This window comes from Culex pipiens, chromosome 2 (assembly GCF_016801865.2).
Source record: "Culex pipiens pallens isolate TS chromosome 2, TS_CPP_V2, whole genome shotgun sequence".
NCBI classification, from domain to species: Eukaryota; Metazoa; Arthropoda; class Insecta; order Diptera; family Culicidae; genus Culex; species Culex pipiens.
In genome coordinates this window covers 189,625,689-189,650,709 of record NC_068938.1, presented here as the reverse complement: position 1 = coordinate 189,650,709, position 25,021 = coordinate 189,625,689, and the positions used below count along the sequence as shown (strand labels likewise).

Sequence of the window (25,021 nt, the reverse complement as noted above, 5' to 3'; positions counted from 1 at the left end):
GTTTCAATGAGGAGAGAAGAGCAGTTGTATTTGAGGCATGATAGTTGCTGAGAGCTGATATTTTGATATTTTAACAACCCTGCCCGCTTCAGTCGATTTTGGACGGGGGAGCAGAGCACACGCCTTGCAGGATTATTCGTGTTTCGGGCGTCATTTTTTTTTTCAGTGATTGGTGTTTTTGTGCTTTAATTAAGATTACATTAATTGTTTTGTGACTTTAAATGCCCATCGTTGATCAGAAAGCACTGCGTCGGGTTAATTATGCATTAAGTTTTCAAATAATGGTTAAATTTTCACGGCGAAAAAGTAATTTCTATAGAATCGTTTATCGAAAGACACGCTGAAATTTAGGATATTATTTAGTGCCACGGGGACGGATCATTAGTGCGCTGACCACGGGGAAGCGCTGTCTTGTTTTTGCATGCTGATTTTCATTTATTTTGTGTCGCTGTTTGTGTGCTTGGGTGCGTGGTTGTTATAATTAAATAATGGCATGATTAGTGTGCTGACCATCTGACAAAACTAGTATTATGACCGGCCCGTGGCTTAATGGCTACGGCTCCCGCCTCATAAGCGGAAGGTTCAGGGTTTGATTCCCGACCGGTCTCCTTGAAATTTTTCGACTGTAAATGAACTTTGAATATGAACAAAAAACGCATAGAATCAGGTGGGATTCGAACTCACACCTTTGGATTGAAAGTCGGATGCTCTAGCCATTCGGCTACCAAGGGATTTATACTCCTTGAGTGAATTAATCCGTAGTGGTGAAATAATGTCACAAGGTCATTTACTATATAACACAACAATCCTTTCCCCAACGATTCCCCTACACACGACACACCATTATAATCTATAAATAACTCGAACCGGTTGGTACGGTATGTCCCCGGCTTCTTCTTCTTCCCTTGATGGTTCTATGAAGGTGGGATCCGTTCATAGAATATGTCTCATGCGGTTTATGCAACGCAGTAGGCCAAGCCGCTTTAATGAGTGTAATACACTTCGGGGGTTCTCGAAAGTACTGCAATCATTAATAATAATGACAAGAAGGAACTTGAGGCGTAATCTAACCATAAGTTCTTCCCGGATGCTTTCTTCGGACTGGCTGCGCTTGTGTTCGATTAGATTAGATTAGATTAATTTAGTGCCACGGGGACGCTTAGACTCGTTTTTGCATTTCCATCTCTTCCATTTTCGTTGTATCGCTGTCAAAATTCGATTGTGAGTAGCGGGACCTCGCGGTTACTCGGTTACGCGGTTACTAGATCGCTGAAGCCTATGATCGGTCGTGTTGAAAGGATATTACGGTTCTGTTCACCAACGGAGGGGTAACCTTGGGTGGTCTCTCATGCTCATGCTCATGCTCATTATTTCATCCCTGGTTGATACAGATTTGCATTATACCCTTCCTTACTAACGGTAACTCTAAGGATGTGATTGTAGGCTAAAAAGTAGGAATTCTAACTTGATATTTCGTATAAACTTTTCAGAAAAATTCGAATGATCTAGCAACTAATTATCAAATGACTTAGAAACGATATTTTGGATGACCTAGAATATCTCAAAGGTTACAAAACTGTATTTTTAGTAACAGGATAACCTCAAAGCTTTTTCTTAAATAATTCTTAAAACATCACTCCCGAATTTCAAAAGTCAAAGAGCAATGTTGATGGCTGATAAAAACCGGTTCAATCCTGCCCAATACTGAGTTCGAAATGACCTGCAATTAAAGCTGTACGTTTCACAACCGTAAAAATGCGAACTTATCTTGAAACATTCGACATTTTATGACCGTGGTCGCTGAATGGAGGTACCGTGCCAAATGATGATCTACATTGTTGAGAAAAAGTGTTGATACTTTTGATTTTGAATGTTTATTTAAAGTTAAAATTCAGTAAGAGTTAATTTCAAGTTTTTACCATCTTAAATTTACTATATCTTACGCAAATCTTTTCAATACTGTCAATTAGCTAACCAAAAGGCACAAAGATTCATCTTCTTGTCTAGTCATAATCAGAAATTGTTTTAAAGTCACTGGCAAGTCTCCCACAATGAACCCCGCCCTTAATGAAACACATTATCGAGCATTTTCCGGCCCAAACTCCGCCCCGCCGGCAGCGTCTGCTCGTACTTGTACACCGACTCGTGGTACTTGGCGTTCAGCTCGGGATCCTCGGGACCCCAGTCGTGGGTTGGCTTGAAGCAGCTCGCTATCCGATCCTGCCAGGTGGCTTCCTTTCGCTTCAGCACGGCGTAGAGGGCCCACGCCGGAAGTTGCAGGACTCCCGCGGCGAACACGCACCATCCGAAGGCTGTTTGGAAATGTGTGGTTATTGACGGAGCTTCGAGGCTTGATATTGTTGTAGACCTTACCGTACATCCCGTTCGTGTAGACGTAACCGTTGAAGGTCAGAGCTTTGTACGTTGCCACGTGGTATATTAGGATAGCTGCGAGCATGACTGGAGTCACGAAGCCCCAGCAGACTCTCCAGTACAAGCCGGTTTGAATACCCAGCATGAACTCGATATCCCGACAGATTCTTCCCACCCCGTAGATCCACGCGAAGGTAATCATCTCGAAAACAGCCAGCACCAGCGCCACAAACGATGCGCCGTAAAAGTCCAAAAAGTCCAACAGGTACTGACCGCCAGGAGTCGTGTAGATGATCCCGATGCTGAAGCCGATGATCGCGATCACAAACGCCACCAACGATGGCTTCAAATGCGGGAATCGATCCCGAACAACGGTCATGATCGTCGTGGCCATTCCAACGTTACTTCCAATCCCAAGCACGAACAGCATCAAGAAGAATGCTACCGCGAAGAACTGCGGCCAGAACTGAAACTTGGCGATCGCGTCCGGATAGGTGATGAACGCGAGTCCGGCACCTCCACGGACAACCTTGCTTAGGTCCGGAGCATCCGTTACGTGCGCTAGGTGACCAATGACGCCGAACACGATCAGCCCGGCTAGCATTGAGGTGCAGGTATCCATGATCGATACGATGGTGACGTCCCTAGAGAAAAATCAAGCGTTATAAGAAGGATCTTCTAGTATAAACCATCTCACAAACCTGTACACATTGTTCGAAAACCGGTTGTACGACGAGTACATGATCACGTTGCCGAAGCAAACAGTCAACGAGAAGAACACCTGCGTTACGGCAGCGTACCACACCTTGGCCTCGAAGATCCGATCCCACTGGGGCTTGATGAAGTACAGCATACCAGCGCCGGCTCCTTCGAGCGTACACGCTCGAATCAGCAGCACCAGCATCACCACGTACGGAAAGATCGCCAGGAAGTAAGCAACCTTCCCCGAGCTCTTGATCCCTTTGACCAGCGTCAGGCAGATGCACGTCCAGGGGATCAGAAGGCACAACACTAAGCGCCAATCCGGGCTGCCGATACCGTCATCGATGGAATCAGCTTCTTTGAGGACGTCATTACTGAAAATCAAACTCCTTAGTGTTTTAAAAGAACCGATCCTCAAACTACTCACACAAAGTACAGCTCCGCTGAGGACACCTTCGTAGCGTTATCCCCTTCAACCATGTTCACCGCCAGCCTCGAATCGATACACGTGGCATTCCAGCTATCCTTGCACTCGCTCCACGGCAGCGGATCCCCGAACGACGCCACCAGGTACCGCATCGTAACTCCCATCAACGACGCGTAATACGTCATCACGATGAACGTCGAGTACGTCTGCCCATACCCGATCCCGCGCATCGCCGGCGAAGCATCGTACACATCTATACAACCCCGGCTCGAGAACTGCCCAATCAACATCTCCAGGTAGTAAATCGGCCTTCCAACCAGCAGCAACACGATCAGGTACGGAATCACGAACGCTCCACCCCCGTTCTCCAGCGCCGTAAACGGGAACCTCCACACGTTCCCCAGCCCCACCGACAGGGCGATACACGACAGCAGAAACTCAATATCCTTGCCCCACTTGTCCCGCGGTGGTTGCTTCTTCTCCGTGGTCATCGTTGCAGCCGGGCTGTAATCGGGTGGCTTTGGCGGGAAACCCGCGCCGGTTAGTGGGAGCTTCTTGGGGCGGGTTTTCGGATCGTAGTCGGCCGGAGTACCATCCGGGACGAAAGCAGGGTTTGAGGTGGCCATTCTGGAGTTGCGAACTGGGAAGGCAAGCTAAAGCTACCGAGCACTACAATGTCTGGGAGTACACTACGTGGAAGCAGCAGGGTTCGCTAATTACTATTTTATGAAGTTGGGCGCGCGATAGCCATTAAATTGGGGAAATATTTTGCTAATACGGGAAAGTTTTACTATGGCAAAACGGTAGCTCCACCGAACGTGATAAGCGGGACTTGCTGGAAAAGTTCAGTTCAATAAGCAATATAATCAATCATGATGGTCTCGCATTCAGGAAAGCGAAATCAATTAAGCTAGAAATTTGGAAGCACAGCTTGTGGTGATGTACAAGTTGATTCACTCATATTTTCATCAACCTTCTTTTATGTCAGAAAAAAATTGTAATGTCACTCTTTCAGTCTAAATTGACGAAAATCAATTAATTAAAAAATTGTAAATCAATCAATTCAAAAATAGTTTACAAAGGTTAAGCAATTCAAATATTGCATATATGAAGGTTGGAACGATTTTTTTTTAAATTACCCAAAATTGGTTAGGAGATTCCTTGGTCCAAATAATTAGAAACGTCATTTTTTTATAAATTTAAATTTTCGAAAATAACACCAAACATTGTTTAACATCTTGTTATTTCAACCGATTTAAGATCTTTGGGCTGCAAATAAAAGGTTATTAGTTGGACTTTTATGAAAAAATAGTTCGAAGACTGAAAAATCTAGCCTAAAATTTGAATTATTTATATGAAACATTGAAACGAGAAATGATGGCAGTATTCATCAAGAAATGGTGACAGATTTTGTAACAAAAACAATGTGTGTTACATCAGGAACTATTGAATTTTCATCAGTTTCTGGTAATTTTTTGTCAAGTTCACATTTTTACACATTTTTCATGCAAAGTTACTCAAAAAGAGGTATTATCCCACCGGAGGTCGCGTACGTGTACTTTGTACACAGTTTGTAAGGGCACTTGTAAGAAAGGCGAAAACACGTGACTTCCCGAAGGTTATTTAACCAATACAATTTTCAACCTTCCAAAAATTAGTTTTTTTCTGTGCAAAACTGAATATAATTGGGACCTAAAATTTAGCTAAAATTTGTGATATTACCCGCCCGTGTAGATCAATCGGACCGCGCACTGGACTCACAATCCAGGGGTCGCCGGTTTGAATCCCGCGGCGGGCGCTCTAAAATTCTTTGTGTAAATATGGGTATTCGGCGCCGTCACTCCGCGCCATGCTTTCATACACTTAGGAGCCCAGGGTGGCGAAGTCCTTGTAGATAAAAAGGAAGACACTAGTGGTTGGTACTAGCAATGGTGGCCGACAGCTATGAAGTCAACTTCGACTTTTTTTTGTGATATTATTATTGCTTATTTTTCTGAGTACAAGGACCCTTTATACGACCACAAAGGATTGATTTTTAAATCAATTTCCAAAAATTTACTTCGCAGCCCTTCTTGACAGAAAAGGTCCTATTTGACAGCTCGTTCCAAGGGGATTCTTCGAAAAAATGTTGTCTTGTCAATTTATTATTTTTTTGCATTAAAATGAAAAAAAGTGGTCAGAAATGGTTTTAAATCGTGTTTTTTTACCGCTATACATACAAATTAACATAGGGTCCTAAAGCCCTACTCAGAAATGGGTGAAATTTGTGAAAGTTAATGGTATATACGACTATTTCAAATACTAGACTGGATTTTTTAGTCTTCATAATGTTTTTACCTAAATGTTAAAATATTAATAATTCATTTGCATTCAAAAGAAGTTAAATTGGTTAAAATAAATAGGGGTGTTATTTAAAAAAACAAAAATTTAGCTTTTTCCGAAAAAAAAAAATTAACTTGGCAAGGATCCCCCAATGGTAAAATAAAAAAAATATTTGTATTATTTGGGCCATATAGAGTTTTAACTTTCATACGGAATTGCTGCAATGAGGTAGCATGTTTTGGAAAATTAGAAATATTTGTTCACTCTTAACTTACGAAGTAAACATTTCAATGTGTTGCATAAATTTAACATCAAGATCAAGTTTTTACCGTTATGTAAATCTGATTGTTTACATTTTTGGCTTCTCACATACATATTGATTGGTATATTTCTTGGAGAAATCAATAAAAAATTAATAAAAGCATTTTTTAAAAAATCGGAGCTCTGTATTATATAAGTTTTTTTAATTATAAACAACTATGCAGTATTTAAAAAATACTGATTTACATCGGAGAAGGGATACATCTTTTAAATCAGAAAAAAATGTGTAATTGTACCATTGAAAATGTGTAATTTTACCACTTTAATGTTATATCACTTATTCATCATAAATTTTAGGCAAAATTACATAATATAAAAAGAAATATTCAACTTTCCAAAATTTTCCTTTCCAATTGTACACACGTTTTTACTGTGCAATCAATATCCAAGAAATTCATTATTTCAGGATCATAATTTTCGGAAATAGTAAATTTTGCTCAGATGCACAGAAGAATGGAAATCAACCCTGAAAAAATCACAATTGAATCGATGGCACAATTTTTTCAATTGTCAAATGTCTGGAAAAAAATGCTAAAGCTGGATGGTGCAAAATATTATGACGCAATATTGCTTTTTTGCCGTTTTATTTTACCTTAATGTAGAAAACTGAAATTGTGCTAGTACCCAAATTTGTTAAAGGAAAATGCATAAAAATGTAAAATATTACATTTTTTTTAGGGTTAAGCCTAGATTTTTAAAGATGATTCATTCTAAGATGTAACTTTCTCAGAAAATGTTACCTGCCTACTCATAAAAACTTGTTGTTCACATGAAGCTTTAGGTCATTCCAACAAACGCACACTGCACTCGAAATCAACATTTTCTGTTCATGCTCTAATTGGGTGGGGTTGTTAATACCATCAAAACAAGCAAAAATCTCGATTTTCATACAAATTGGACCAAAGGGGGGCCAATTTTTAGAAAGTTCAACGAAAATTATGAAAAACCTCCATTTTCAGACTGCAATATCTCTGTAACCATAAATCGTAGATATTTAATTCAGGACTCATTTTTTTTACTCATTTGAAAGAAAATTGGAAGACAGATTGGCAACACTTTTTCAGTGTTTGTCACGCAAATGAAAATTTTTCGCTTAATGTTGACATCAAGTGCATATTTTAACTGAACTTTAGACCTCGCCATCATGTGCCTGAGAATATTTTGCAAAGGTTTTCCAATTTTAATCAGTGTTTTATTGTAGTTTCAGAGATATTGCATTTTGATTACTAGAGTTAAGTAATTGAACTGTTCCTTGATACACATGGGCAGCTTCAAAACATTTTTGAAATATTTTTGCTAGTTTTTGCAATCTTACGACATAATCAGTTTTTGAAAACATAAAAAAATTATATCTTAAATCCACAGTTTTTTCCATTCCTTTTAACATGGCAGTAATGCAGCTATTTTAATTAGGTGAGGTTTTGTTTGTGTCAAACATGAGCAGTTACACAGAGAAAAATCAGCTTACAAAATCTTGAACAAGTGTTTATAAAATTCGGAACCACTGACAAAGTGTTAAAATCCCTTGGATTGCCCTTAAAAAATTGCTTTTAGGAATTCAACACTCGCAATTTTTATCAATTTATTTCATAAACTGTTCATGACTTATTGCATGATTTTTTTTCTAGTTAACGGAAAGAAATAATCATCATCTTCATAAATTAATTCGGATCGTTTTGCGTTCTCGACAAATTTCTTTGTCATACAATTTTACATAAGAATTTCACACTTGACAATGATTTGACACATTTAACGCCATCTTTTGGTGGAATTTTGAAGTTTTTGCTTTTCCCTATACATTTCTTCGTATTTTCCTATACAAACTTCAACGATAAAAAGCGACCCTTAACCGATTTGGCTTCACATTGGCACAGTTTTTTTTTATTTTTACCTTAAAAAATCCAATTTTACGATTTTCCAAAATTTTCATTTGTTCTTGTCACCCTATTCAACACTTTTTATTCATAAATTTTTGCACATCATGTCCTTAATAACCTTTACCTCTCTGTATTGAAAACAGTCTAACAACAGGGATGATGAGGTGATCTCTTTAGCGGTTAGCAAAAAAGCTGACAACATATGTCAGGAGGTTGGTCGTTTCGGAATGCCACACAGAAAAAAAATGATGGTAATATTCATAAGGAAATGGTGACAGATTTTGTGGCTAAAAAAATGATGAATTTGAAGTTTTTGATGAATATTCATCAGGTTCACATTTTAACACATTTTTTATGTAATATTACTCAAATAAAAAGGTAATATTCAACCTACCCAATTTTCAACATTCCAAAACTCTACTTTTTTTTTCTGTGCAGCGATTTTATTTTGGGTGTACTATCAACACTTTAATTGCAATTTGTAATTTCTACCTATCTGTTTAAATTACACTGTAGGTATGCTGCGCTATATGCAAATGCAAAGTATTCCGGGATGAAATTCCAGTTTGAATTATGAACGCAAATTTCCTACATTCCTCACTTTGATCAACAGCCGTCCCTAATCAACATGCACACTACTATTAGATCATAAGCTGCACCACCCACACACTGCATCTTCAAAGCAAATTTTTTCCGGCAGTTCTCGGAAGCCATGCACTACTCCTCAAAGCAAAGCTATTCTACAGTGTGATGGAACATCAAAGGCACTCACTGCTTGCAGCCAGATTCTCCGACTTGGCGCCGCCAACTTAATCCAATTTCTATGCTGAAAGTTATGCGACAATCGACAAAGACTTCCGACAATTTGCGACCAGTTGAACTCAATATCGGACGGATTCGATCCGATCGTCACCGCGGGCTCACCGAGACTGATCCAAGATTGACCACGGTTGGTCTAAGGATCCCCGACCAACGCAACCTCAGGACCGTTTAACCGACATAAAACCACCGGCGAAGGTGAATTGTTCCCCCCCCTCTCCAAGAAGGATCAAATTTCCTTAGGTCCTTCGAAAATTGGTTCTGCCTCATGTTCCGTCGGTCGGTGCCGGACTTGAGAGTTCTGACAGGTCAGCCACTAATCGGGGGCGCGGTCATTGCAGTGGAAACAATTTGTCTGCGGGCATATGCCCGTCCACTTCTGGTTTGAACCGGCAGCTCGAGGAATCCTTACAACAAGTTCTTCTACCGACCGACGTTTCAAAATTTGGTTAATGTTACCCGTTTAGGCAACCAGAAGATGATTTTGGTCACGTCACTTTCGATACTGTTAATCCTGTTGCAGCAACAGCAAAAAAAGTGTTTGATATGATCGGCTTAAGTGTTGTTTAGGGGATCGAATGATGGAGATTTGCATGATTTAGATGCAATTTAGGTGCCCAGACAGGTCGTGAGAAGTAACACCGAGAATGTCAGGCAAACTGGAAAAAGGGTCATCGCTCTCAAGACGTCGGTTGAGACACGGTTAAGATGTCGTGATTTCTTGAAACAAGAGCTATTCTGGCCTTAGCGGAAGTACACCAGATATTAAATATTTTAAAGTTGAGCAATTCTCTACAAAACCGGCCGATTTCGACCATTTTTATTTTTTGTATTTTTTGATTTGGCTCAAACTTTGTGGGGGCCTTCCCTATGACCAAAGAAGCCATTTTGCATCATTAGTTTGTCCATATAAATTTCCATACAAATTTGGCAGCTGTTCATACAAAAATGGTACGTAAATATTCGAAAATCTGTAACTTTTGAAGGAATTTTTTGATCAATTTGGTGTCTTGGGCAAAGTTGTAGGTATTGTTAAGGACTATTTAGAAAAAAATAGGTACACGGAAAAAAAAATTTCCCGATTTTTTTATTAACTTTTTTTTCACAAAAACTCAAATTCCCAAAATACGTATTTTTTGATTTTCGAGATATTTTGATATGTTTTAGGGGACAGAAATCCGCAACTTTTGAGCTATAGAGAAACATGGTCAAAAAATCTGCCGCCGAGTTATGATTTTTTGAAAAACTGGTGATTTTTGGAAAAAATCGAAATTTCATACATAAATTTTTTTTGACCTCATTTTTTTATGCAAAATTGAATTTGCAATCGAAAATTACTTTACAGATTTTTCGATAAAGGGCCCCGTTTTCAAGATATAGCCACCGAAAGTTTGATTTCAGCGAAATATTTGCAGTTTTTCGATTTTTAAAAAAAGTGACCATGAGTGACCATTTCTAAAAATATTTTTTTTGAAAAGTTCAGAAAATTTGCTATAAAATTGTCTAAGAGACATTGAAGATTGGACCTCTGGTTGTTGAGATACAGCGGCTTAAAGAAAAAGAAACACGAAAATTGAAGTTTTCTAAGTCTCACCCAAACAGCCCACCATTTTCTAATGACGATATCTAAGCAATTAATGGTCCGATTTTCAATGTTAATACATGAAAAATTCGTGAAATTTTCCGATCTTTTCGAAAAAAATATTTTGAAAAAAATTAAATCAAGACTAACATTTTAAAAGGGCCAAACATTGAATATTATGTCCATTAAAAATGCTAGTATAGATTTAATTTTTTTCAAAATATTTTTTTCGAAAAGATCGGAAAATTTCACGAATTTTTCATGTATTAACATTGAAAATCGGACCATTAATTGCTTAGATATCGTCATTAGAAAATGGTGGGCTGTTTGGGTGAGACTTAGAAAACTTCAATTTTCGTGTTTCTTTTTCTTTAAGCCGCTGTATCTCAACAACCAGAGGTCCAATCTTCAATGTCTCTTAGACAATTTTATAGCAAATTTTCTGAACTTTTCAAAAAAAATATTTTTAGAAATGGTCACTCATGGTCACTATTTTTAAAAATCGAAAAACTGCAAATATTTCGCTGAAATCAAACTTTCGGTGGCTATATCTTGAAAACGGGGCCCTTTATCGAAAAATCTGTAAAGTAATTTTCGATTGCAAATTCAATTTTGCATAAAAAAATGAGGTCAAAAAAATTTTATGTATGAAATTTCGATTTTTTCCAAAAATCACCAGTTTTTCAAAAAATCATAACTCGGCGGCAGATTTTTTGACCATGTTTCTCTATAGCTCAAAAGTTGCGGATTTCTGTCCCCTAAAACATATCAAAATATCTCGAAAATCAAAAAATACGTATTTTGGGAATTTGAGTTTTTGTGAAAAAAAAGTTAATAAAAAAATCGGGAAATTTTTTTTCCGTGTACCTATTTTTTTCTAAATAGTCCTTAACAATACCTACAACTTTGCCGAAGACACCAAATTGATCAAAAAATTCCTTCAAAAGTTACAGATTTTCGAATATATACGTACCATTTTTGTATGAACAGCTGCCAAATTTGTATGGAAATTTATATGGACAAATTAATGATGCAAAATGGCTTCTTTGGTCATAGGGAAGGCCCCCACAAAGTTTGAGCCAAATCAAAAAATACAAATAAAATCCATTTCCGGTTTTGGTAGAGAATTGCTCAGTTTCAATCTGATTTTTTTATTTACTCCTGAAACAATTACATTCAAATAAATGGCAGAGTCACCAAAAACAAGTCAAAGTTCTTCTTTCGAATACTATTTACAGATTAGAAACTGCTAAAAAGTGATTTTTTGAGGAATTCCACGAATGAAGCCTGTCTAGAGACGGGATTGGGTTGTAGAGGGTTAAGTCAATTAGGTCCCTAAATTAAGCCTTATTTTTAAAAGATATTTATCGTAAAAAAATCGAAAAAAATGATTTTTGATGATTTTTTTTTCAGGATCAGATCAAATCTTTTTTAGGCTAAATTATAAAAAATAGAAATATTCCTTGAGAAAATCATTTCGCAATAAAATTTCAAAACAATTTTTAATAAGAAAATGGAAGGATGGTGTCAACCGATTCTACGATATTTTTTTTCAAAATCATTTCAGAACCAATCTTCTACGGCTTGCAGTTCCTGAGATTCACTTATGAGCAATTCTCTACGAAATCGGTCTTTTTTCTTCAATTTTATTTTTTGTATTTTTTAATCCGGCTGAAACTTTTTTGGTGCCTTCGGTATGCCCAAAGAAGCCATTTTGCATCATTAGTTTGTCCATATAATTTTCCATACAAATTTGGCAGCTGTCCATACAAAAATGATGTATGAAAATTCAAAAATCTGTATCTTTTGAAGGAAATTTTTGATCGATTTGGTGTCTTCGGCAAAGTTGTAGGTATGGATACGGACTACACTGGAAAAAAATGATACACGGTAAAAAAATATGGTGATTTTTTTATTTAACTTTTTATCACTAAAACTTGATTTGCAAAAAAACACTATTTTTATTTTTTTTTATTTTTTGATATGTTTTAGAGGACATAAAATGCCAACTTTTCAGAAATTTCCAGGTTGTGCAAAAAATCATTGAGCGAGTTATGAATTTTTGAATCAATACTGATTTTTTCAAAAAATCGAAAAATTGGTCGAAAAAAATTTTCAACTTCATTTTTCGATGTAAAATCGAATTTGCAATCAAAAAGTACTTTAGTGAAATTTTGATAAAGTGCACCGTTTTCATGTTAAATCCATTTTTAGGTGACTTTTTTGAAAATAGTCGCAGTTTTTCATTTTTTTAAAATAGTGCACATGTTTGCCCACTTTTGAAAAAAATATTTTTGAAATGCTGAGAAAATTCTCTATATTTTGCTTCTTCGGACTTTGTTGATACGACCTTTATTTGCTGAGATATTGCAATGCAAAGGTTTAAAAACAGGAAAATTGATGTTTTCTTAGTCTCACCCAAACAGCCCACCATTTTTCAATGACGATATCTCAGCAACTAATGGTCCGATTTTCAATGTTAATATATGAAACATTTGTAAAATTTTCCGATCTTTTCGAAAACAATATTTTCAAAATTTTCAAATCAAGCCTAACATTTCAAAAGGGCTAATATTACGCTGAGATATCGACATTGAAAAATGGTGGGCTGTTTGGGTTAGACTTAGAAAACATCAATTTTCCTGTTTTTAAACCTTTGCATTGCAATATCTAAGCAACTAAAAGTCGTATCAACAAAGTCTGAAGAAGCAAAATATTGAGAATTTTCTCAGCTTCTCAAAAATATTTTTTTCAAAAGTGGGCAAACATGTGCACTATTTTTTAAAAACTAACTTAATCCACCTATGTGGTTGGCGCCTTCCTCATTTTTTTAACAAACATTTGGTGATATAATGGGTTTGGACACCAATTCCATCTATTTCTCAATAAAAAATATACACAAATGTCACTTAAGCGGTCATAACTTGAGACTGAGCGTTGCCAGATCTTCAAACCTAACCAACGATGGGTCGGATGATGGATCCGGACATAGTTTACATACATTTAAGTGAGATCCGGCTTTAAAAAAGTACATAAATATCACTTAAGTGGTCATAACTTGAGACAGGGTTGCCAGATCTTCAATGTTTTGAACTCGTTGGAAAGGTCTTTTGATTACCTAACCAACGATGGGTTGGATGATGGATCTGGACACAGTTTTCATGCATATAAGTGAGATCCGGCTTCAAAAAAGTACATAAATATCACTTAAGTGGTCATATCTCGAGACAGGGTTGCCAGATCTTCAATGTTTTGGACTCATTGGAAAGGTCTTTTGATTACCTAACTAACGATGGGTCGGATGATGGATCCGGACATAGTTTACATACATTTAAGTGAGATCCGGCTTTAAAAAAGTACATAAATATCACTTAAGTGGTCATATCTAGAGACAGGGTTGCCAGATCTTCAATGTTGTGAACTTTTTGGAAAGGTCTTTTGATTACCTAACTAACGATGGGTCGGATGATGGATCCGGACATAGTTTATATACATTTAAGTGAGATCCGGCTTTAAAAAAGTACATAAATATCACTTAAGTGGTCATATCTAGAGACAGGGTTGCCAGATCTTCAATATTTTGGACTCATTGGAAAGGTCTTTTAATTACCTAACCAACGATGAGTCGGATGATAGATCCGGACATAGTTTACATACATTTAAGTGAGATCCGGCTTCAAAAAAGTACATAAATATCACTTAAGTAGTCATATCTAGAGACAGGGTTGCCAGATCTTCAATGTTTTGAACTCGTTGGAAAGGTCTTTTGATTACCTAACCAACGATGGGTTGGATGATGGATCTGGACATAGTTTTCATGCATATAAATGAGATCCGGCTTCAAAAAAGTACATAAATATCACTTAAGTGGTCATATCTCGAGACAGCGTTTTCAGATCTTCAATGTTTTGGACTCATTGGAAAGGTCTTTTGATTACCTAACTAACGATGGGTCGGATGATGGATCCGGACATAGTTTACATACATTTAAGTGAGATCCGGCTTTAAAAAAGTACATAAATATCACTTAAGTGGTCATATCTAGAGACAGGGTTGCCAGATCTTCAATATTTTGGACTCATTGGAAAGGTCTTTTGATTACCTAACCAACGATGGGTTGGATGATGGATCTGGACATAGTTTTCATGCATATAAGTGAGATCCGGCTTCAAAAAAGTACATAAATATCACTTAAGTGGTCATATCTCGAGACAGGGTTGCCAGATCTTCAATGTTTTGGACTCATTGGAAAGGTCTTTTGATTACCTAACTAACGATGGGTCGGATGATGGATCCGGACATAGTTTACATACATTTAAGTGAGATCCGGCTTTAAAAAAGTACATAAATATCACTTAAGTGGTCATATCTAGAGACAGGGTTGCCAGATCTTCAATGTTTTGGACTCATTGGAAAGGTCTTTTGATTACCTAACTAACGATGGGTCGGATGATGGATCCGGACATAGTTTACATACATTTAAGTGAGATCCGGCTTTAAAAAAGTACATAAATATCACTTAAGTAATCATATCTAGAGACAGGGTTGCCAGATCTTCAATATTTTGGATTCATTGGAAAGGTCTTTTGATTACCTAACCAACGATGAGTCGGATGATGGATCCGGACATAGTTTACATACATTTAAGTGAGATCCGGCTTCAAAAAAGTACATAAATATCACTTAAGTGGTCATAAGTTGAGACAGGGTTGCCAGATCTTCAATGTTTTGGGCTCATTGGAAAGGTCTCTTGATTACCTAACCAGCGATGGGTCGGATGATAGATCCGGACATAGTTTATATGCATTTAAGTGAGATCCGGCATCAAAATTCCAGCACCTGATTCGCAACTCTGACACTTTTTTATACCTAACTTTTGAACTACTTATCGGATCTTCAAACAATTCAATAGTGCAGTATGGGGCACCAAAACAAATCGAATGCAACTTGTTTGACTCAAATCGGATCAGCCAGTGCCAAGAAAACTTGGCAAGAATTTTGAGCACCAAAGTGAATACGCACACACATACACACACACACACAGACATTTGTTCAGTTTTCGATTCTGAGTCGATAGGTATACATGAATATAGGTCTACGAGCTGTTTTTCAAAAGTTCATTTTTCGAGTAGGATTATAGCCTTACCTCAGTGAGGAAGGCAAAATGAAAAACTGCGACTAGTGCGTCCATCCCGGGAATTCCCGGGACAAAAATCCCGGGATTTTTCCAAAACCGGGAATTCCCGAATCCCGGGATTTTCTATAATTTGTCCCGGGAATTCCCGAAATTGAAAAAAAATCATATTTTGGTCTGGAAATTCAGATTTGGTTGTGAAAATAGTAGAAAAGTAAAATGAATTAAAATTTGTATTCAGCAAATCTCAGCATTAAATTGGCTTTTTAGGAAAAAATATTATAATTTTAATTAACAGGTCCGCAAAATGTCTAGTGCTTTAATTTTGTCTCTATTATTTTTTTTTTTAAGTGGATATATTTACCTATATTTTCGATTTTAAATTTGAAAAAAAAAACAATTTTGTATCAAATTATTTATAATCAAACACCGGCATCTAGGGCAAATACGTCTAAATGTAACGAATAAATACAGCTATTGAAGCAAAAAATAATTGCATGACGTTTTGGATGACTTTGGTTAAAACAGGAAAAGAACAAAACAATTTGTACTTCCAAATGTATTGCTCTAAAATCTGTTGTACCTATTTAGACTGTAATTTTGATTTTCCCTCGGTTGGCGGTAGTAACTTGAAGATAATTTGTAAAATATGTTTTATGTAAAACAATGAATTCAAAACTTATATAAAATTTTACATTGACTGGTATCATTTTATTTTTTGTCGTTTTTTGTTTTTTAGACATATCAAATAATTTTTTTAAGCTGTTTCAGTCATTTCATATAAAAATATATATAAAAGAAAAAAAATATAAAAGAATTCCAAAGTTTTTTTTGAACAGGTCATATAAACATATGGAAGACAAAAGCTTATTTGACCTTAAAAAAAACTCTAGAATTATGTAATTTGATTCGCAAATAAAAAAATAATTAATCATACTGGAATTAAAAATAGTAGTTGATATAAAATCCTAAACACCACAAAGACAAAAAAATCTTTTATGCTATTTTAAAACTGTCATCTTTGTTTAGATTGAAGTGAGGATTATCACCATTTGATATTATTAAGCTAATTCAATGGTTTTAAGCTTGAAACATAACAAATATAATGAAACATAGATTTTATTACTGATTCAAAAATTTCCCGGGATCCCGGGAATTCCCGGGATTCCAAAAATATTTTTCCCGTTTCCCGGGAAATTCAAAACCCGGGAAAATTGGACGCCCTAACTGCGACTATTTTCAAAAAAGTCACCTAAAAATGGATTTAACATCAAAACGGTGCACTTTATCAAAATTTCACTAAAGTACTTTTTGATTGCAAATTCGATTTTACATCGAAAAATGAAGTTGAAAATTTTTTTCGACCAATTTGTCGATTTTTTGAAAAAATCAGTATTGATTCAAAAATTCATAACTCGCTCAATGATTTTTTGCACAACCTGGAAATTTCTGAAAAGTTGGCATTTTATGTCCTCTAAAACATATCAAAAAATAAAAAAAAATAAAAATAGTGTTTTTTGCAAATCAAGTTTTAGTGATAAAAAGTTAAATAAAAAAATCACCAAATTTTTTTTACCGTGTATCATTTTTTTCCAGTGTAGTCCGTATCCATACCTACAACTTTGCCGAAGACACCAAATTGATCAAAAATTTCCTTCAAAAGATACAGATTTTTGAATTTTCATACATCATTTTTGTATGGACAGCTGCCAAATTTGTATGGAAAATTATATGGACAAACTAATGATGCAAAATGGCTTCTTCGGGCATACCGAAGGCACCAAAAAAGTTTCAGCCGGATTAAAAAATACAAAAAAAAATCGAATGACCGAAATCCTAGAGAACTGCTCTTATAGAAAATGTGAAAAAAACGAAACTTTTGATTGGTGTCGAAAAAAACATGGTGCAATGTTGTATGTTAATTTTATGTATAACGGTAAAAAAACACGATTAGAAATCATTGCTGATCACCCTTTTTAATTTCAATCCAAAAAAATAAATTGATAAGGCAACAAGTTTTGATGGATCAACTATGGTCCCATTGGAACGAGCTGTTATGTAGGACCTTTTCTGTCAAAAAGGGCCGCTATGTTTTTTTTTTTTAAACTGATTTGAAAATCCGTTTTAAATCCTATGTGGTCGTACAAAGGGTCATTGTACTCAGCAAAATAAGCTTCATCGATATGAACAATAATATCTCAAATTTAAGCTTAATTTTAGAACCCAATTCGGAGAACAATCAGAAATTCCAGAAAAAAATAATTGAAAACAATAAAATTTTCAAAGTGTTTTCCAATAAGCAATAACCTTGCAACTGACGATATCTCGGCCACTTATAGGCAACTAGCAATTTGCCAACAACAAAAATAATTCTCGTTTGAGAGGAAAAAGTGAATTATTTTTGCCCACCAAAATGAAGATAATGACAGCACGTATCAATCTAAAGTGGCAGATTCCTGCCAGATTTGGTGAAATGCACAATTTTGTTGAATTAAGTTTGGTAGAACCAAAATAGGTACCAGGCCCAAAATAGGGACAAATACCCAATTGTCAAAATTTCAAAATCAAGCATATCAGTCAGCAAATATTTTTCAAAGTTTATGTCGCTCAACCCTCTCCCTTCAAAATCAGGCAAAAGAAGAAAAAAAAATCAAAAAACTTCTGAATTGTTAATGAAAATGGATGTTTTATCAACTGAAAACAATCTAAAAGACATTTTTCTGCATTGATAATTTTATTTAACACGTTTGGGTTGGTTTAATTTTTTTTTAAATAATATTCCGATGTCAATACTTAGATATTTTGGAAACTTATAATTGCAAAACAAATAGACAGGAGTATAATGCATTTTAAAACGCTTTTTTCATTCAAATGTTGAAACCATGGCACAGCTGTTCATACAAAAATGTTACGTAAATATTCGAAAATCTGTAAATAGTTACAATGCAATAGTGCAGGAATTTCCCGATCGATTTGGTGTCTTCGGCAAATTTGTAAAAGTATTCAAAAAAAAGGCGATACTGGGTAGGTACTGGGTTGAACACACAAGGCACTATTGTTGGAACATTGGTTTTTTCAATAGTATTTAAAAAGTTGATGCATTGGAAATTTTATTTAGAATTCTGGAGTGACTTTGTTAGACATAGTATTTGTTGTTAAAATCAGATTTAAGGTGCTAAAATTTTATTTTTACGTCAAATGTACCATCACTAAGGTTGCTGATAAGTTTTTAATAAGGAAAAAAACATTGTGTAAATTTAGTAAACAATGTGTAAATTTAGTAATTTCTGCATGATTTATTTTTTTACTCTATTTGACAATGTTATTCTAAAACACATTCCCTCGAAACGGTCACAGATACAAATTTAAAAGCATTTTTATGGTTGAGAAGCATTAATTTTAGTAACTGATTTAAAATTTGATTTAAAAAAAAACTTCTTCACAAAAAAAAATACAAATAATATTTTTTTAATTTGGTTCGATTTGAAAGACAGCATATCAAATTAGAAAATTTATATATTTTTATAAAGCTGTCAGTCAAGCCCTTAATTGACTCCCGAACTCATTTTGAACATTAAAGTTGCTTTTCTATACAATTTTATCGCAAATAAAATCAGAAGCAGGCTCAGAATCATTTTTGATAAATTTCAAATTTCCCGGGAATTCCCGGGATTTCCCGGGAAATTTGTTAAAAATTTCTCGTTTCCCGGGAATTTTGTAACCCCGGGAAATTGGACGCTCTAGACGAGACTTAATTTTTTAAAATTTTCTTGTTTCTTTTTATTTTATTCGCTGTATTTCAGCAACCATAGGTTAAATCTTGATTAAATTTTCAAAAGGTCCTATCTGCATAGGAAACCCATGAGGGATAGGTTGTTTTGAAAATTTAATCTAGAAATCTTCAACGTCTCTAGGCAATTTTATTGGGTTCTGAACATTTCGAAAAAAATATGTTTAGGAATGGACAATCATGGACACTTTCTTATAAATCGAAAACGAGAATTATTCAGTCAAAATTAAACTTTAAGTGGCTATATCTTGTAACGGTGCACTTTATCCAAAAATCTGTAATCTTACTTTGAAAACCGAAGCCAAATTTAGTTTTCGTCTAAATTTCCATTAAAAAAAAAACTCGGCGGCAATAGTATAGACAAACTTCTCAAAGTTGTAGGCTTTTCTCTCCTGAAACATAAAAAAAATCAAAAATTTAAGCACATGGATTTTGGGAAATTGATTTTTTGTAAAAAATAAAAATCGTAAATTTTTTCCGTGTACCATTTTTTCCTGAATAGTCTTCATCAATACCTACAACATTCCTGAAGACACCAAATCGATCAGTAAATTCCTTCAAAAGTTACAGATTTTGTCGAATATTTAAGTACAATTTTTGTATGGACAGCTGCCAAAATTGTATGGAGCCTTGTATGGGTGAACCAATGACCCAAAACGGCTTTTTTGATCAAACGAATGGAAGTGAGAACTAAATTTAAAAAAAAAAATAATAACAGTGCCTTCCTGTTTTTGGCATTTTATTTTACTTAATACCAAACGAGGTACAACAACCCTGCTTCCCTTTCCCCGCTGAAGAGACGAAATTCGATCCTCCTTACGCACAACGCCACCAAAGCAGAGTAAATTAACCCAAAGTAACACAAAATAAGGAAAAATTCCAGCAAGTTCAAGGAAACTCAATTCACCGTGAACTTGAAAGCAGGAACCGAGCGGTGACTTCGGGGGTGGGCAACGTAGAAGCAGGGAAACGCTGCAACAACATAAGCATATCAAATTATTCTGTCTGCTGGGCAGAAAGGGAACACTGTCTAGTGGGGGGCGAGACATCAATTGTCCTACGAGTTGTATCCACTGCGGGCTAACAATCAGGATATTAGCGTATATGGCTGGAGTGGTAACACAAGCGAGGCAAATGTAAATAAATTTTATGCCATGCAGTTTAAAGACAACTTTGTAACTATGACAGAATTTGTAGAGCGCTTAAGCAGTTTCGCTGTAAAGTTCTGTTTCGTCCGGAATGCAACAGGTGAGAAGTTGGTTCTCATGACAAATACTTAATTTATCGTTTTATGAGTTTTATTACATTTGGTACATTAACCTCTAGATCTAGTAAGGTTGGTAAATATTTGTGGAATACTTGACTTTTTTCTTATCATGTCTCGAAAAACTGTGCTAAAAAGTGCATTATAAATTGAAATGCTGCACGATTTTTAAACAGCTGAGTAAAGAGAAGGTGCACTTACATTAGGTTTCAATTTCCAAGTCCAATTCACTCGTACAAGAAATGTTTCCAAATTTTATCTTATTGAGTAACCTATTACAAATTCACGTTTAAAACAAAAGAGCAAATCTTATTTAAAGCCCTCTCCATTATTTCAACTGAATTAAACGAACCGTTCCATGCAACACCATCGCAAGGTCATGATCACAGCTAGAACCTGTTCTGCGCAAACTTGAAGTAATAGTTCCGGCAATCTTCAAACAACAAGTCCACTCAGCTTATCACGTTCCAGAGGATTCACACACTACATTTAACTTTACCTGCAAACTTTATCCTGTACCAAAATCCGTAATTCAGAGCTCAAAATTCACACTCAACCGCCCAAAACGCGCACGTCCTCTGTTCCGAAACTGGGCTCTCGTCGACGACACTCCATGCAGTGGATATACTCCACCGAAAGTTCAACAACAGCAGCTTCACCACCTTGGCCGGTCGACCGGCATTACAAAACTGAATCACTGTACACAAGCACTGCAGGTCTAGGTCGGCACCGACCACCCCACAGCTGAGCTGTGATGTGACACCCCACGTCGAGAGTGTGGTTTGTCTCACCGCAACAACAACGGATGGAAAGCTTTTACAGCTTTTGGGGTGCATCCATATTAGATTTGTTTGAATTAAATTTAATTATTTATTTGATGAACAATAATTTTAAAAACTTTGAACACATTCAAACACTGTGACAGCTGTAAATTCAAAACAAAAAATATCTGAACAAAATTCTATTTAAATCTAAAAATAGACAAAATACCACACCGCCAGCAACTTGTGTTACACATCAACAACAGTACACAGCCACGAGGTGGGAGGTTGGGAGTTTTTAATCCCTCCAGTTACAAGCTGATGTGTGTGTTGTGTGGTGGTTAGGGTGCCCAGGTGCCTCTGGGTCAAGTATGAGCAAAATCGGTCAACATTTACCCATTGATACTCGAACGTGAAGTTTGTATGGGAAAAATAGAAAGAAATAAATAAATGAAAACCCTAATTTACTTACAGTTCAGTCTGCAGGGTGCGTTACTTCCATCCAGATATTTCCAAAAGTTAGATTCTCACTGGAAATTTAATGCACTCCACTTTAAAGAACGTTTAAAAAAGTCATTTTTGCATGAAGAATTTTTTTTTTAGCCAGCCTCAGGCTCAAGTATCAATGGGTAAATCTTAACCGAATTCGCTCAAAATTTTCACTGATGCTTAAAATAACCCAATAAAGCGTTTTCTGCTTGTGGAGCAGCACAGCAAAAAATCGCAAGCAAAAGCATGCACATCACCTTCGTCAAAAAAGGCACTTAAAATTACACGCTGCATGTAAAATTTTTGTAAATACAAAAAAAAGTTGCAACCGACGGTACTCAAACCCAGCACATACAGTAAGGACTGACGCCTCAGCCCGCTCGGCCATCAGACCGATGAAAAATGGAAAGGATAAATGTATTTGTGAGCTTGACATTTCGGTCAAGTACACAACAAAAAATCCGATGGTAAAATCGCATGCAAAAGCATGCACATCACCTTCGTTAAAATAAACACTTAATATTACACACTGCATGTACAATTTTTGCAAATACAAAAAAAAAGTTGCAGCCGACGGGATTCAAACCCAGCACCAGCAGTAAGGACTGGCGCCTTAGCCCTCTAGGCAATCAGACCGATGAAAATCTGTTAGGATAAAGGCATATATGAGCTTGACATTTCGGTCAAGTCGGTTTCCCATACTGATGGACTACATATTTCAGGGTGTAATATCACATAAAATTGCATGAAATAATGCAATATTTATTTTACACCCAGGCCTTTTACACGCAGCTGGATTACTACTTTTTTAGCTGTGTAGGTTTCCCATTCTGATGTGCTACATATTTCAGGGTGTAACATTACATAAAATTTCATAAAATAATGCAAACTTTATTTTACACCCAGGCCTTTTACACGCAGCAGGATTACTGCTTTATTTGCTGTGAAGGGGTCATTTTTTCCGGGCACCCTAGTGGTGGTGCATCAGCTTACACATTAAAGCATCCAACCTGAAAGCTCCTCGAGGTTTGTTGAACGTACGGACGTATAATGCAACATCAGAGGGAATAACAAAGCTTCGATGTAACGAAAGGTACTTGCCTACTGTGGCTAAGAGAGCTTTGCGGGACGGGGCTCAAATTTGGGCAAAACAATATTGAAATGTAAATAACATAGACTCAAAATTCTAAGGATTTTTTTTTAAATTGCATTAATCACCGATTCAGTTGTATTGCAATCATTACCCAAGTAACATTTTAGGCTTTATCAAGCTGTCACAAACGCTATAAAAGCTATCAGCCAAAACCATCATTAAAACCACTAAGTCGTAACAGCCTCCCCAGAACTCAGATAAACTTCTCTTAAAACAAAAAAAGGACCTCCTCAAAAGGTTGTCACGGCCTATTTAAAAAACCTTCATAGGAGTTCGAGGCTTTACAACTGTATCTTAACAACCTCCTCAAAGCCTTAATAAAACCTTTGTTTTGAAATACATAATATGTATTGGAGGTACCGTCATCTGGGGTGAATCAGGACTACAGTCTGAATAGGGACAGTAGTGTTTGGAGCACTTAAAGGTTTAAAATTTGGAAAAGGATGTACACATTTTTTTGGTCTGAGTCTGTTCTAACCGAAACCAACCAGAAAAATCAAAATATTGTGCTCTTACATGGTTAAAACTGCTGTCCCAATTCGCCCCAGTTGACGTTAATTAAAATAATTTGAAAGATTATTTCTCGCAGTTGGTGGCTTAATTTCAGCTGCGGTTAAAATTTTATCGATAAATGTGAGGAGATAGAACCAAAAAAAATCAACTCGCTTCAACAAAAATAATTCTTCTGTCATAGTATTTTTTATGATTTTTTTTATGTTCAACATATTTTTAAACTTCGATGGTTAGACCAGAGCAATTCTCTACGAAATTTGCTGATTTCGACCATTTTTATTTTTTGTATTTTTTGATTTGGCTCAAATTTTGTGCGGGCCTTCCCTATCACCAAAGAAGCTATTTTGTGTCATTGGTTCACCCATACAAGTCTCCATATAATTTTGGCTGCTGTCCTTACAAAAATGGTACGTAAATATTCAAACAGCTGTAACTTTTGAGTGAATTTTCTGATCAATTTGGTGTCTTCGGCAAAGTTGTAGGTATTATTGAGGACTATTGAGAAAAAAAAAGGTACACGTAAAAAAAATTTTGCAGATTTTAGATCAACTTTTTTTCCACAAAAACTCAATTTCCAAAAATACGTATTTTTTTATTTTCGAGATTTTTTGATATGTTTTAGGGGATAAAAACCCGCAACTTTTGAGCCGTAGAGATACATGGTAAAAAAATCTGCTGCCGAGTTATAAATTTTTGAAAAAAAAAGTGATTTTTGGAAAAAAATCGAAATTTCAAGCAAAAAAAATATTACGAAATTTTTTAATGTAGAATTGAATTTCCAATCGAAAAGTTCTTTACAGATTTTTTGATAAAAGGCTCTGTTTTCAAGATATAGCCACCGAAAGTTTGATTTTATCGAAATATTTGCAGTTTTCTGATTTTTAAAAATAGTGACCATGAGTGACCATTTCAGAAAATATTAATTTTTAAGAGTTCAGAAAATTTGCTATAAAATTGTTTAAGAGGCATTGAAGATTGGACCTCTGGTTGCTGAGATACAGAAAAAAGAAACAGGAAAATCGAAGTTTTCCAAGTCTCACCCAAACAACCCACCATTTTCTAATGTCGATATTCCAGCAACTAATAGTCCGATTTTCAATGTTAATGTTCAATGTTAGCATTTGAATTGGGCGTTATATTCAGTGATTGGCCCTTTTAAAATTTTAGTCTTGATTTAAAAAATTTAAAAATATTTTTTCGAAAAGATCGGATTTTACGAATGTTTCATGCTTTATCATTGGAAATCGGACCATTAGTTGCTGAGATATCGACGTTAGAAAATGGTTGGTTGATTTGGTGAGACTTAGAAATCTTCAATTTTTCTGTTTCTTTTTCTTTAAGCCGCTGTATCTCAGCAACCAAAGGTCCAATCTTCAATGTCTCTTAGACAATTTTATAGCAAATTTTCTGAACTTCTCAAAAAAATATTTTCAGAAATGGTCACTCATGGTCACTATTTTGAAAAAACGAAAAACTGTAAATATTTCGCTAAAA

General features: G+C 35.8%; 1 protein-coding gene across 3 annotated transcripts; it reads right to left on the bottom strand.

Annotated features, from left to right (window-relative positions):
* Nucleotides 1-1,855: 1,855 nt before the first annotated feature.
* Nucleotides 1,856-21,308, bottom strand: LOC120428603 (sodium-dependent nutrient amino acid transporter 1-like). 3 transcript variants are annotated; one of them, XM_039593626.2, is made up of 5 exons: nt 21,111-21,308; nt 3,503-4,191; nt 3,075-3,449; nt 2,374-3,017; nt 1,856-2,312 (listed from the first exon to the last, which is right to left on the bottom strand). In XM_039593626.2, the coding sequence occupies exons 2-5, from the start codon at nt 4,126-4,128 to the stop codon at nt 2,065-2,067; spliced, it is 1,893 nt and encodes a 630-aa protein (XP_039449560.1). In that variant the 5' UTR covers nt 4,129-4,191; nt 21,111-21,308; the 3' UTR covers nt 1,856-2,064. The 3 variants fall into 3 exon arrangements, with proteins under 3 accessions (XP_039449560.1, XP_052563218.1, XP_052563217.1); XM_052707258.1 differs by having other exon boundaries at nt 3,503-4,020; XM_052707257.1 differs by lacking the exon at nt 21,111-21,308 and adding an exon at nt 8,795-8,962 and having other exon boundaries at nt 3,503-4,020.
* Between the last annotated feature and the right edge of the window lie 3,713 nt (nt 21,309-25,021).

What these genes read in the sequence shown, in the direction of transcription:
- LOC120428603 (XM_039593626.2), bottom strand. Translation starts at nt 4,128, where the DNA reads ATGGCCACCTCAAACCCTGCTTTCGTCCCGGATGGTACTCCGGCCGAC. An exon ending in TTTTCGAACAATGTGTACAG is followed by an intron (nt 3,018 to 3,074) that starts GTTTGTGAGATG and finishes ATTTTTCTCTAG; the next exon opens with GGACGTCACCATCGTATCGA. An exon ending in CTACACGAACGGGATGTACG is followed by an intron (nt 2,313 to 2,373) that starts GTAAGGTCTACA and finishes ATTTCCAAACAG; the next exon opens with CCTTCGGATGGTGCGTGTTC.